Genomic DNA, 15,771 nt, shown 5'->3' on the forward strand with positions numbered 1-15,771 from the left:
GATTTCAAGTATGTTTTTCTTTAAAAATGAGAAGATTCAGTATCTGAGCAATATATTTGGAGATGATTTCTCTAATCCCACTAAAACCTCACCTTTGAATGAAGAATCAGTTCTTAAGCTCAGAATTCACAGAGAAGCAATTTAATTAATTTATTTTTGTGGATATGGGAATAGGATAAGATCGGCATAATTTATTTAATTTATGATAACCTGATTTGCAAATCATTTTCATTGAATTTTCTCCCTTTTTTAGGTTAAACAAAAGTTTATATTTCAAAAGAAAAATTAGTTTTGGAGCCAATATACTGCTTTTATCCATGTCAGTGCTTGCTATTGGTTTGGAAGATGCTTTTTCACATATAAAAATTGGGAAATAAAAAACTGCATAATACTTATTCCTCACTTATGTGTATAAAACTATATTTGGAAATGTGCTTTCATCTTCTCTCATAGATCACTTAGTTTGATCATCCCAACATCCCATTAGGAAGGTTAGGAATATATAATTATATTTTCCCACAAATAAGAAAACTGAGGAAAATTAAGTTTAAGTGACACGTGCGAGGTGACACAGTTTGTCAGTGGCAGAACAAAGACCAGAAGCCAGGCTTTTAATCCTAGCCGAGTGCATCTCCTATAAGTCCACGTTACCTCCTTTGTTCACGTTGTTGGTTGATGGGGAAGAGGATGCTTCATTTTAATGACTTAGACGTTGGTCTTTTTATTCCACATTATTAAAATAGCTCAAAGGATATTTTCACCTTAATATAATGTTGATTTTTCACATATTTTCCCAACATTGATGAACTTGATCTCTGTGATACTGTCACTAAAGTAGGAAAATAGAGCACTAAAGAGAACTTGAATTTAGGGTCAGGGTTTTCATTTTACAAGATAATGTACTAAGGGGAAAAAAAGACCATTGTGGAAGAGCAGGAAATGACACCAATTTAATCAATGTCACAGATTAATACGATTTGTTTGCCAGAGGAAGAATTTTCTCTCTGTCCATGTATCATTCAAGAGAAAGAAAATATATGAGATAATACATTTATTTGCAATTCCACAAAGAACACGTTATCATGCTTCCTAGAACATACCAATTTAATCTAGGTCCTTTGCTAATGTAGACTGAAAATGTCTTGGATTAAGGGTAAATTATGGAGGTTTTGATGTTTCAACCAAGGTTCCAAAAGTTTGTGGGGCAATATTCTTTTTTGTTAGCCAGTCATGGCTTTATTTCTAGATAAATGTAATTTCATTTCTACTTAGTATTGTCTTAACTATACTTTATTTCAAGTTTTACTAGTGTGCTTTTACAACATGAATTCTAAAACTGGTGGTGTTCACCCTTGTAACATTTAGACACAGAGAAAACCTGTACAACATGATCTAAAAGCTATAATTTCTACATCCCTGGTTCCCTTTTCCCTGTAAACACAAGCTCCTTACTTCTACTCTGGACACATATTGTAGGTGTATCCTATGTCAGAATCTCAAAACAGTTAGTTGTCTGAGAAGATAAGACGAAGAAGAGACTTTTGAAAACTGAGATTTGTTCCATTAGTTTTTTCCTTTCAACCAAGTTCTTTTGCATAAAGGATTACTTTTGCCTGCATTAGAAAACATATTAATCTTTGAGTCTCAGCCTTTAGATAGCTGTAGCTCAACTCTACTCAAAAATTTTTGCATTAAGCAAACAAAATTTCTCTCACTGTTTCTTGACAGCCACAAGAAATCCAAGGTTTGAGAACTTTTTTTCTTGTCTTCAATATATGAACTTTTTCATTTGAGGTTTTTTTTCTATGTTCCACAACAATACTTTTGCAAGCCTTTGAGTTTCTTTTTGCCTTTTGTCCCTCTTCTTATGGTTACCCCTGAAAACATAGCTTAGAACAATAGTATTCGACTATAGTCTTGATTTAAGACTGTTTAAAGAACTTTCTATACCCTGAGCAGACACATTTCTTCAGTGGGCTTGAGTAGGACTGACCAAAAGTTTGTGCCAGTTGACTATTCTTTTTCTGAGATCCACTTTGTCTAGCCAGATACAGGCTTCACCAATCAAGGTCTTTTTCATAAACTTCCCTCCATTGGAAAAAAGTAAAATCTAGAAAAAATAGCCAAAATTATATATATTTGTGTGTATATTTTCAACCTCTTTTATGGACATTTGCTCATCAAAGAAGTAACAGAGACAAGAAAGGGTGAGGGTGAGAGAAATAGCAGGCATACTTGTAGGAGAACTAATAACTAACATGTCCTCAAAAGATCTTCATAATATTAATTAATTTACCTCAACATTTCCCAAAGGCAAAGACATATCTTGAAGGACAGGAGAATTCTAGATAATATTAGCTAGCTATATAAACCTAGCTAATTCTAACTAGGTTTTTGATTAAACTGATTGAAAGTTTCAAAAAAGAAATTTGCTAGGTGCATGTTTTATTACTTAATGAAATATTAACTCAAATACAGAATTATTTGAGTGGTGAGTACATAAATACGAGTTTACAAGGCAGATAGAACACAACATTGACTTTAAATGCCATTTAATTTACTGGGAATTTTATTATAGGAAGCACTTCCAAAGTGGCTTCTTGTCATATGTAGAGCTTACACTAGTTGAAATTCCACAGGATCTCATACTCAAGAAATTTTTTTCTTTTAGGGATCAGTTGAAAGAAAAGTAGAGAAATTGAGATGGAGATAACCATTAATCTTTGACAATTCTTCTCTCATGCTCTCTCTTTCTTTTCGGAATCTCCTTCAGATAATTCATCTTTATTCCTGACTAAAATTTACTGTTATGTTTCTGACTTCAAAATCTACTTTTCTGTCTCTTTTAGCCTCTGGTTTGGGGATTTCAAATGGCACATTATATGTTTTACTTGGACCCTGCCTTCCTGTTAAGTGTATCACATTTCAGACAAACTCATGTTCTTTCTCCCTATCCATCCCTTCTGTAACTATTCAATCTCTGTGACTGACACATTTGTTCACACAGATTTCAGAGTATCCTTTAACTTTTTTATTCCCTTCAACTCTAATGTCAATTAATCCTCTCAGTGTAGTTTTTGCTTTGCAATATCTCTTTCATAGGTCTCTAGTACAGGCCTCTAAGTGCCAGTACCATGGTCTTCTCTTCCCACATTTTTTCATCTCTTCCCTCCCTCCTCCTTTTTCCTCTTTCATTCCATATCTCTATATCTACTAAAGATATACTATGTACAAGCATTGTGCTAGGCTACAAAACAAAGAACAATGAAAATCAAGCCTTACACTAGAGAAGCTGATAGTATAGAAGCAGTGAGAGGTAAGTACACAAATTGTTGTACAAGACTGGGATTAATGGCCTAATGAGATAAGCAAAACTTTATGTGAATAAGGTGTGATAAATTACACCCAGGGTCATTATTAAAGAGCTGAGTTTACATTGAAAGATATGGAAAATTGTGATAGATGGAGAGAGATGGATAAGGGAGTATTGAAGGAGAGGAAAAATATGTGCAAAGACTTAGAGGTTTAACCTGATTTCAAGATTCTGGTGTGACTGGGGTCAAGAGTGAGTGGAAATGTATACAAGGAGATGAAATTAAGTCAATACAATTAGAACTCACCTTAGAGGACTCTGAATGAGTCAGGATAATGATGAATCACTGGAGGGTTTCAATGTAACCTAGCCATTGTTTTTAAAAGATACCTCTGCCAGCAGTGTGATAAAATGAATTAAAGGGTAAGATATTGATGGCAAGTAGGCCAGGTATATTGCTGAGATGACTTGCATAACAAAGATGAGGACCCAAAGAGGATTAGTGTGGCAGTGAGCATGGAAATAAATCTATGTAAAAGAAACTGAGTAGGTAGAAGAGAGGCAACTTGGTAGCTAAATGGATGGGATGAGTGGGTTGAGGAATTTTAAAGGGCCCCTGGGAAGTTACCTCTAAAAATTAACTTATAAAATATCACATAGTGTATGACTGGCATTTAAATATTGAATAATTAAATGGGAAATAAATACAGTATAAATGAAAATCTAAAAATCAGAACTGTATGAGTTACCTGAAGAGAATGTCCAGCAGGACTTAGGCTGAATCTAAAAGTTTCATTGAATGAAGGCTCTCGATCATGTCTACATACTCTTGTTTTTTTCTTGATCACCTTTTTTTGGGTAGAAACGTTCATCACATATAGTTTCACATATAAATCTGAAAATAAGAATTCAGCTTGTTAAGTGTCCATTAATAATACAATTTTCTGTTGAAAGAGTTATAATCGCATATGGAGAGTTCTCCTACATTTTACACAAAACCAGTAGCCTGTGAACAATTTGTTTCAGACAACATAGAGTAATTAAAATATACACCAATTTTCTTAGCAACTTAAATGTTTTCTTGTTGTATAATAAATACATCACTCTACATTTGTGTTGAAAAAATCTAATTTTTAACTAGTAAAATATCAACTTGCTCTATATAAGAGAAATTCATTCTTATTTCATATTTTTCAGATATATTTGGTACACAGCCCAAATTTTAATTAGCATTTTCTAGGCTATTTAGGACATACTCCTAAAGAGTTCCTAGATACATTATATTGTTCATTATCATAAAATTAGATACCTGGTAAGTGATCAGGAGATTTAAATTTGTAGGTGATATTTCTGCATTGGAGGATTTCAACTATGAGTTGTTCCCCATCTGTCTTCATTTCTTTCTTCAGTGCAATCTTGATTTCTCCCATTACCTGAGTTTTAACTGGAACAATTTAATTAAAAAGTTAAGGAATATGTCATGCCATTAATTAAGTGGTTAGTTCAATAATTTACTCATATTTTCACTTATTGAGTGTTTATAAAGTGCTAAACACCTTATCACATCCTGTGGATACACAGATGAATAAAATACAGTCCCAGCCCTTAAGGAGAGGAAGGTCTCATGGGGAGACTGATAAATTATATGCTTACAATAAAGTATGTTAAGTATAATGATAAGCAAGTAACAAAAGGGGTACGGAAGAAATTCAAGTAGGTAAGTATTACTCAACTGTAGATTTTTAGGCCAAAAGAGGTAATAGATGAGACTACAGGGGACTATAGGAAGACAGTCATACATAAAAATAATAGAATTCTAACATAATATATAGGAAGTATTAAGTCAAGTGAAATGCAAGAAGTTGTTTGCTGACAATTGCTCACTACTTACCAGGCTTGCAAAAGAACATTTGCTAATACAACTAAATGTCATTGTATATTGTATCTACTTCCATTCTACTTTTCTTGTAAAACAAGTAGGCAACAAGAGCATACGGTAATAACATTACACAAGGGAAAATATGAGTGACTGAAATGAATTCAATGTATTTCTTTCTAGTGTTTATCTTGGATCTTTACATTACTGAAGAAGCTATTCATACTAGGTCAAATTCTTTATTGTTTCATCCTTTTCTCTATCGACACATATATTTATCCACTTACCATTCACCAACAAATGTTTTATTTTCCACCCTACTCTGTGATAAGCACTCTGTTAGGAAGAATGGATACAATGATAAGCCAACATACACATGCTTATTGGTTTTATGGTTTTTCTGTCTATTGGGAAGAAATCCATCAATGAAATATTTTAGTCAATAAGTGTACAATTAGAAAGAGAGGAAAGGTTCTGAAGTACAAGAGCATGGTTACAAGAAAGCCTAGGAAAGGGCTTCATGAGCTGAAACCAGAAGAATAAGAAAGAATTAACTAGGTGACATGGGCGGGGAAGAACATTATAAAGAGAAGGAACAGTGTGTTCACAAAAGGCAACATCATGGGACTGAGGAACTAGATAAATATTCGTGTGATTATAAGATATTGTTAAGTGGTACTATGTTAAGAATTTGAGTTTTACCTTTAGAACAATAGGAATCTACTAAAGGTCTTTAACACGGATGTAGATCATTTGTTCTCAAATGTTTCTGTCTCAGGATTTCTTTATACTCTTAAAAAAATGGTGGTACTCAAAGAACATTAACATTAAAAAGTAGAATTGGATATTTAAAAATTTATTTATTGATTCAGTTAAAATGACAATAATATACATATAAATAAGTATTTTAATGAAAAATAACTGTATTTTCCAAAGCAACAAAAAATAGTGGGGAGTGACATTTTATATTTTTCAAATTTCATTAGTGCTTGGCTTAATAGAGGACAGCTGGATTCTCATACCTGTTTCTACATTAAATCCAGGTCAATATGCTGTTTTATTTGAAATATATGACAGTCTCACACAGATATATATATAGTTGGAAAAGGAAGGAGTATTTTAATATCCTTTCAGACAACTGTGGGCCATCTTTGATACTACATTAACAATTGAAAAGTGATAGTTTCTTTAAGATTAGTGTAAATGTGAAATCTGAAACCATATCAATGAACCTTTGGACTGTTACTTTAAAATATAATTGTCTATCTTGCACCTTGAATGGACCAGTTAACTATGCCTGAATTGGTAACATACTATATTGTTCGTTTTGGAAAATACTGGTTTACTGAGTTATGCAGGTCTTCAAAACATTGACACAATTCATACAATATTAAAGCACATTTGTTAATATCACCATTGATATCATAAAAAAAGTCTGACTATTGAAAAGCTGACAAGCTCAGGGAGGCAGGTATAAGTTTTGGAAAATTTTATTTTTACTTAAAAGTTGATTTTTATTATTGACAACAACTATTGCCAATTGTTTTTCTCAAAGTGAAAAACTCACTTTGTTAATTTTTGAGAAAATGGCAGCTGAATACAGTCAGCCTTCTGCACCCATGGCTTCTGCATCCATGGATCCAACCAACCGAAGATTAAAATATCAAGAAAAAATTTTCCAGCAAGTTCAAAAAAGCGAAGCTTGAATTTGCCACATGCAGACAACTATTTACATAACATTTACATTGTATTAGGTATTATAAGTAATCTAGAGATGATTTAAAGTATATGGGAGGGGGCTTCCCTGGTGGCGCAGTGGTTGAGAGTCCGCCTGCTGATGCAGGGGACACGGGTTCATGCCCCGGTCCGGGAAGATCCCACATGCCGTGGAGTGGCTAGGCCCATGAGCCATGGCTGCTGAGCCTGCATGTCCGGAGCCTGTGCTCCGCAACGGGAGAGGCCACAACAGTGAGAGGCCCGCGTACCGCAAAATAAATAAATAAATAAATAAATAAATAAATAAATAAATAAATAAATAAAGTATATGGGAGGATGTGCCTAGGTTATATGCAAATATTACATCATTTTATATAAGGGACTTTAGTGTAAGCAGATTTTGGTATTTGTGGAGGTTCGTGAGGCTCCTGGAAACAACCTCCCATGGATACCAAGGGCTAACTCTACCAAAGTTTGAATAGGCAGAGTTTATCTGTCAGTCTTCTTTCAAGTAAAAATGATATTTCTTGTAAAAAAAAAAGGCTGGCTCAGCTTGCAACTCAAAAAAATTGCACTAACATGTTTTCTCAAGTCAACGTTCATATTTTGGTATGCAGCAAAAGTGCTTTGTGTGTAGTTCCCATTTTATCACACAGAATATTCTAGAACATAGACTATTAGAAACACATGTACTTAAGGGTCTAGGTTTAATAACAAGCATTTTAATTTCTTTGTCAAGGATATTAAGTGAAACAGGCAAGTTTTTCATATAAGTGCATGGTGGTAAAAAATAAATAAATACAGTCACTATTAGTACACTTTGGTGCTGCTGCCCTGATTTATGCTAAGTCACCAGCAGTTTTCTGCAGCACTGCTTTTGCATTATCAATGTAAATGTCAACATGGTAAAATGGTAAATAATATCTTAGTATACTTAAAAAATAATTTTGACCTGGATGCACTTCAACAGTCTTGGGGACCCACGGGGATTTCTGAACCATGCTTTGAGAATGACTGTTCAAGAATATAGTTTAGTAATCTCCTTGGAAATTAAAGTAACAAAAACATCATGTACAAAATCTATTAGATTGTAGTTTTTTAATCATTTCGATTTAATTTTATCACACTTTTGGATATGGGTCTTTAGAATGCATTTCTTCCCTGCATTAATTTTTGCTTTAATTAACTTATATTTTCATGTCTAAATGTACCCTAACATGAGGAAAAATATCTACCAATACCATACTTTGGCCTGCTCTCTTCCTTCTTTCAAAACACTAAGTTCCCCAAATAGGCAAAGTTGTCCTCCATATGTTTGATAAACTGAAACACAGATCTTCTAGACATAGTTAAATCGTGATAATTCAGCAGCCAATGATCACAGATACTTCACAGTAGCTGGGTGTTAGCTTTACCCTTGAGAAATTCAAGAAAATAAAGTGCAAGCCAAGGATTTTTAATACAGCTAAAGTGTCTTTCAAGCAGCAAGCCCATAAGTTTAAGCATAAGGAATTCAAGAATACCATAGAAAAGTTCACTCTCAAGAAATATATGAGAGGATAAATTTCATCACATCAAAGAGATAACTAGAGAGACTTCAGCCAAAGGAGTGATGGTGAATATTTAATACATTTAATTGTAGAACTGAGACTAAAATAAGAGAAGGAATATAGGCGGGTAGAAGGGCAGCATGTAATTGTCATGTATTCTGATAGAGTATAAAGGATGAAACTGAAAGAGATGGATGACAAAGGGAGAGAAAGGGACAAGTAGAATGAAATTGTTGATTTTTGTATAGGTAAATGGTAGGTGACACAAGTTATACTATTTAAAATTGGCAAGACAGATGGTAAGTGGTAAGTAAGAAGAGCAAACATAATAAAAGATATAAAAAAAGACAATCATTGGAACAAAGATACAAAGCTTTCTTAATTACAAAAGAAATTTAAAAAAAATTAAAGACACCAAACGGAGGAAGAAACACAACAAATCTAACATCATATACACAATAGTTATAAAACAAAATGCAGAGTTATGATCAAACATATCTGTCATATCAATAAACATGAACAGGCTCATTGAGCATATTTTTAAAAAGATATTCAGATTGTCCCATAAAGCAAAGCTTATGAGCTATGCTATGCTAAAACTTAGTTTCGTTTCAAATAGTCAGAAATACATAAATTGTAAGCATGCCAGATGTATGGAAACAATAGGAGAGTAGGGGTTGATATCTTACTGTGAGGCTAAATAGAAATAATTCAGTTCAAAATGTAGTAAACAAGACAAAAAAAAGGACATGTTATAAAGTTAAACATCCATAAATCATAATGAAGACACAACAATTATGAATATCTATGCACCACTAAAATAGGTTGAAACTAGAAAATAAGGTGTAAAGATGTAGGAGATGAAAGCCAGAATAAAGAGAATAATAATAAAATACTTTAACACAGTATTTTCAGTACAAGACAGGTGAAGTAGACTAAAATACGTAAAGACAGAATACTGAGACACCATAACCAATACAGCAGATCTCAGGATGTATATATTAAACACTACACACTGATAAGAGAGGAAATATATTTTCCTCAATTAAATATGGAACATGGATCATATTGATTGATTACGTATTGACTTACAAAGTAGACAACGGTAAGTTCTATAAAATGAAGCTAATACATTGTCTGATAACACACACACACACACACACACACACACACAAAAGCTTTAACGAAACAATTCTTGGCTGAACAGCAAAATACAATGAGAAAATACAGAAGTTCTGAAAAACAATGATAATGAAAACACCGTCAGAATCGATGAGAATTAAAATAATGATCAGAGGAAAATCACCAGTCTTAAACACCTATATCATTTAAAGCAGTGATCAGAAGAAAGTGCATATATGCATTAATATTCCATCAACAAAATTTTAAAAAATACAATTGATTTAACCTTCCAATTCCAAAAGCTAGAAAAAGAACAACAAAGTAATATAAAAGAAAGTACAAGAAAATAAATAATAAAAATATACAGAGAAATTAATGAGGCAGCATATAGAAAAAATAGAAAAATAGTAGATAAAATTAATGAATCAAAATTCTGGTACTTTGACTAGCATCAATAAAATAGAAAAACCAATAATGAATTTAGTCAATAACATGGGGCCTTAATATTATGATTTACAAATGGCATGTGGCCTTTTAACTATGACACTACTCTCCTCTCAGTGATTTGGTGTAAACATTTTAGTGTCCTGGATATACCCTAATACTATTAGCTCACATTCTGTTTACACATTCTTGACGGGCAGAAACAGCAAACATGTCTAATATATTTATTTGAACTTGTGAGGGACCAGCTAGCTCAGGTTACTGAAAGATTTTAAATAAGTATAAACAAGCCCATTCAAATCAATCTGTTTTATTTTAAAGAACTTTGCAGGAAAATGAAGAATTTTCAATATAAAAATGAGAAAACAAGACAGATGTTAGAATCTCCTTTCTTTAATACCTATAAAAACTAGGGGAAAAAGTAAAATTTAGGAAAGTATTAGCCAGTAGCAACTAACCAAAGAATAGTCTCCTGCCAGAAAATGATGAGTGGTGTGTAGGAATGGAAAGGCAGATTCTGGGAAGGCTCAGCTTAGCAGCATCCCCAACCATACCACGTATCACAAAATTCTGCCAGGAAAAGAGAGATGAATTGCCAAAACCCTGAGAATTATCACCAAGTCCCCAGCACAGAGAAGTGGATGAACAATGAGCTTAGGCAGCCCCAGAAATGTCATACTAAACCCTTGAGAGTGGCAGCTTTGGCCCATGGCTAGGAAGATCTGAGGGTTTCACTGAAAATAGGAAAAACAACAAGTGCTCCCCATTTACTGGGGATCCAAGGTTAAGGAGGAGCAAAATCCAAATCTGAGAGAGTCTTTTCATTGGAGTAAGACATACCTGGGCTTAGTTGAGTGAATGCTGGCAAAACAAAAGCAAAAACAAAACCAAAAAACATTTAAATCAAATCTCAAGAGAGAGCAAAACGTATTCAATCAGGGCAGCAAATCTATCTGTGAAACAGCTCTATTTCTTTCCTCCAAAGGCATAGAAAATTGGATAGAACCACTACTGCTCCATCTCTCAAACAGTAACTGGGATGGAGGGGAAAAAGGAGTATTCTACCTGATAAGGAGGGAGTCAAGGAAAATACTCCCACTATTTGGAGCCAATAGGAGTTGTGGACAGAATTGATCACACCACTGAACATGATGAAATGAAACAGCAAGACAATTTTTTTCTGGGAAAAATTCACTGTTATGGGTCATATTCCTCTAAAACTCCAACATGCCAAGCATATAAAATTTATTGTTGCTGTTTACCACTTTCTCACTTCAGGAGAAATGTAGAATTAAACACTTGCTAACTAAAGTTCTCAAAGCATCACACTGCCTATTTTTTTTATTGGAAGGTTAAATTCACATGCTTCACAGTGTGATACTTGTGAAGTTCTTGTTAAGTTTTTCCTACTCCAGATTGTTCTTTATTGTTTCTACTAAAGGAGGAGAGGAACATACCTACTGAGGTGGTCTCAAAGGATGCTTGCATTAATTATGAGTTGTTACTATCAATCGTGCTTGCTCTTTCTCTGGTTCAGAGTACCCTTGTCATTGGAAACAGATGCATATGGATGGTGACAAAAACCTCTGTTTTCACTCTCTCCACAGGGTGAGGGAGAGTGGTGGGTAGGGGGGTCAGCAACTACAGATCTGCTTGGGCCTCTGAACTGAAGAAGACAATGCACACACAGAGGCCATGTGTGGGTGTTTTGTCATTGTGTTTGGAGTAGAGAGTAAATGGGCAATAAAAATTGCTTTGACCAGCCTCCAGGTCTCTTGGTGTCCCAAAATTTATGTTTTGGTTGTATTAAAAGAATAAAAATTAATCCTACTCTAGAGAAGATATTTATCTTACAACATGATACATAGCTATGATTAAGAGTAGAAAGAAGACTGTCTTTTCTCCATTGTATATTCTTGTCCCTTTGTCCAAGATTAATTGACCGTAGGTGTGTGGGTTTATTGCTAGGCTCTCTATTCTGTTGCATTGATCCATATGTCTGTTTCTGTGCCAGTACCAAGCTGTTTTGATTACTGTAACTTTGTAGTATTGTCTGAAGTCTGGGAGGGTTATGTCTCCATCTTTGTTCTTTTTCCTCAGGATTGTTTTGGAATTCTGGGTCTTTTATGGTTCCATGTAAAATTTCAGATTATTTGCTCTAGTTCTGTGAAAAATGTCATGGGTAATTTGATACAGATAGCATTAAATCTGTAGATTGCTTTGGGTAGTACTGCCATTTTAACAATATTAATTCTTCCAATCCACGAGCATGGGATATTTTTCCATTTCCTTAAATCATCTTCAGTTGCCTTTATTAATGTTTTAGAGTTCTCAGCATGTAAGTCTTTTGCCTCCTTAGGTTTATTCCTAAGCATTTTTTCTTTTGGATGCAATTTTATTTAATAATTTTTTATTTTTATTTATTTTATTTTTGGCTGTGTTGGGTCTTTGTTGCTGCATGCAGGTTTTCTCTAGTTGCGGTGAGCAGGGGATACTCTTTGCTGTGGTGCACAAGCTTCTCATTGCGGTGGCTTCTCTTGTTGTGGAGCACAGGCTCTAGGTGCACGGACTTCAGTAGTGGTGACACGTGGGCTCAGTAGCTGTGGTGCATGGGCTTAGTTGCTCCACGGCATGTGGGATCTTCCTGGACCAGGGCTCGAACCCATGTCCCCTGCATTAGCAGGAGGATTTTTAACTACTGTGCCACCAGGGAAGCCCTTGATGCAATTTTAAAAGGGAGTGTGTTTTTACTTTCTCTTTCTGATATTTCATTGTTACTGTAAAGAAATGCAACAGATTTCTGTATGTTAATCTTGTATCCTGCTACCTTGCTGAATACATTTATCAGTTCTAGTAGTTTTTGTGTGGAGTGGTGTAGGGAAAGCTTGATAGTCTCATGTAAATCGATGAAGTTAGAACACACCCTCACATCATACACAAAAATAAACTCAAAATGGCTTAAACACTTAAATATAAGACATGACACCATAAATCTACTACAAGAGAACATAGGCAGAACATTCTCTGGCATAAGTAACACCAATGTTTTCTTAGGTCAGTCTCCCAAGGCAAGAGAAATAAAAGCAAAAATAAGCAAATGGGACCTAATCAAACTTACAAGCTTTTGCACAGCAAAGGAAACCATAAACAAAATGAAAAGGCAACCTATGGACTGGGAGAAAATATTTGCAAACAATGTGGCCCACATGGGCTTAACTTCCAAAATAAACAAACAACTCATACAACTCAGTAACAACAACAAAACCTCCCAGTCGAAAAATGGGCAGAAGACCTAAGTAGACATTTCTCCAAAGAAGACATACAGATGGCCAATAGGCATATGAAAAGATGCTCAACATCACTAATTATTTGAGAAATACAAATCAAAACTACACCAGTCAGATTGGCCATCGTTAAAAAGTCTACAAATAACAAATGCTGGAGAGTGTGTGAAGAAAAGGGAACCTTTCTACACTGTTGGTTGGAGTGTAAATTGGTGCAGCCACTATGGAAAACAGTATGGAATTTCCTCAAAAAACTAAAAATAGAGTTGCCACATGATCCAGCAATACCACTCCTGGGCATATATCTGGACAAAGCTATAATTAAAAAAGATACATACAACCCAATGTTCATAGCAGCACTATTTACAATAGCAAAGACATGGAAACAACTTAAATGTCCATCAACAGAAGAATAAAGAAGATGTGATCAATATATGTATATATAACGGAATACTACTCAGCTATAAAAAAGAATGAAATAATGACATTTGCAGCAACATGGATGGACCTAGAGATTATCATACTAAATGAAGTAAGTCAGAAAGAGAAAGACAAATACCATATGATATCACTTATATGTGGAATCTAAAATATGACACAAATGAACTTATTTATGAAACAGAAACAGACTCACAGACATAGAGAAGAGAATTTTGGTTGCCAGGGAGGGAGAGGGGTGGGAGAGGGGTGCAAACTATTATATATATAAAGGATAAACAATAAGGTCCTACTGTATAGCAAAAGGAACTATATTCAATATCCTGTAGTAAACCATAATGGAAAAGAATACCAAAAAGAATATATGTATGTACAAATATATACATATATGTACATATATATATTATATATATATATACATATATACTATATATATGTATATGTATATGTATATATATATATATATATATATATATATATATATATAACTGAATCACTTTTCTGTACACCAGAAACTAACACAACATTGTATATCAACTATACAAATTTAAAAAAAGAATAGAAAGAAGAGGAAGAGATGATGGATATATAGAAGGCATAGTTCAAAAATGAGATGACAAAATAATAGGTGGGGTGAAAATGGGGATAACAGAGCTAAAACACAAATAATCCCACTTGAAAGCTGTTAATGAATTAGAAACATCTGGGAACAAAATTAAATAAGATGGAAATCAGTATTATTGACATAGAGGGAAGAAGGCTTAGGATGATACAGAGAGAAAAATAAAGAAGTTACAGAACAATGACAGATATATTAGAACTGAAAAATATGATCCAATATAACTTATTGCTCAGAAAAAGTAAATTCAAGAGAATAGAAAATAACATCTATTTAAAATGTAAAGATATTTCTCTGAAATAACAGGAGAGTGAATCTCTGGACCAAAAGATCATCCTATACTCACTGAAGTGATAAGTTGGTACACTGATATATCCAGCTTAAGCTACTTCAAGGATACAGAAAACATTCTCTAAAAATCCAGGGGGGGAAAAAAAGTCCTCTGAAAGAGTACATTTGTGTATAAAAGAAACAGCCTTCCTAAAATGTTTAAAAGACTAACTCAAGGACATAGAGGCTATAGTAATGAGGGAAAGAAAAAGAGAGGAGAGAGAGGGGGAGAGAGGGAGGGAAGAGGGAATGAAGGGAAAATCTGAAGATGAAATCCGGGCCACAAATAAAACAATGGAAGAGGAAAGTGGAAGAAAGTGGAAGAGTGTTGATTTCCTTTAAGCAGAGAGTTAATCAATAAAATTTAAATTTGAAATAGCGCATTAAAAAACATAATTACTCAACCTCTTAATATTTTCAATTTTGTTTCTTAAACTTAGTGAGATCTTTCATAAACTATGGCTGAAATATTTTACATGACTAAAATTGAAATTAAGTTATTCCTTTATTTTTACAACGTTATATTCTTTTTATGTTAAATTTAAAAACAATATAATTATGTTTTGACAAAGAACAGGACTAATTTAATTCCATTTTAACAAAATTGTGTGTGTCCCTCTCTTTAGCTAGCTGAAGTGCTCCAAGTAAGCGGAACTGTAAAACTGGCTTACTTTTATCTTGCACAGCTTTCTTTTTTCACACTCTCCAGTGCTTTATTCTCCTTTAAGATATGCAGTGTTCTTTCCACTTTTTTGTTTTCTTAAAAAAGAGTTTACATATATTTTATCTTTGAAAAAATGTGTATGTTGTATCTGTAAGCAACATTTACACACATACCTATATCTATATCTCCAACTACTTTATATTTTTAGTAAAATATATTTTAAGAAAATATTGCAATTACTAGAACACTATCATTATTTCACAAGAAATAAAGTTGGTAAAATCCCCATTTTACAGATGAGAAAATAGTGGCTTGCATGTTTTCAGTAACTTGCCAAATTGTTAAGCGTCCTAGGCAGAACTTTACTCTAGATCTTCTTATTTTAAGCACAGGGATCTGTTCTCTCATGAACACC

The 15,771-nt window shown here is 33.8% G+C and overlaps 1 protein-coding gene across 1 annotated transcript in view; it reads right to left on the reverse strand.

Annotated features, from left to right (window-relative positions):
* Positions 1 to 821: 821 nt before the first annotated feature.
* PCLO (piccolo presynaptic cytomatrix protein) overlaps positions 822 to 15,771 on the reverse strand; it is a 383,857-nt gene continuing 368,907 nt past the window's right edge. Inside the window, exons 23-25 of the mRNA XM_081243593.1 lie at positions 4,623 to 4,757; positions 4,063 to 4,208; positions 822 to 2,110 (exon numbers count right to left, since the gene is read on the reverse strand). Of these exons, the coding sequence (XP_081099719.1) occupies positions 1,970 to 2,110; positions 4,063 to 4,208; positions 4,623 to 4,757 (422 nt within the window). The 3' untranslated portion in view covers positions 822 to 1,969. The remainder of the gene's footprint in view (positions 2,111 to 4,062; positions 4,209 to 4,622; positions 4,758 to 15,771) is intronic.

The sequence above is a fragment of the Mesoplodon bidens genome (assembly GCF_964165515.1).
Source record: "Mesoplodon bidens genome assembly, chromosome: 9".
In the NCBI taxonomy this organism is placed as follows: domain Eukaryota; kingdom Metazoa; phylum Chordata; class Mammalia; order Artiodactyla; family Ziphiidae; genus Mesoplodon; species Mesoplodon bidens.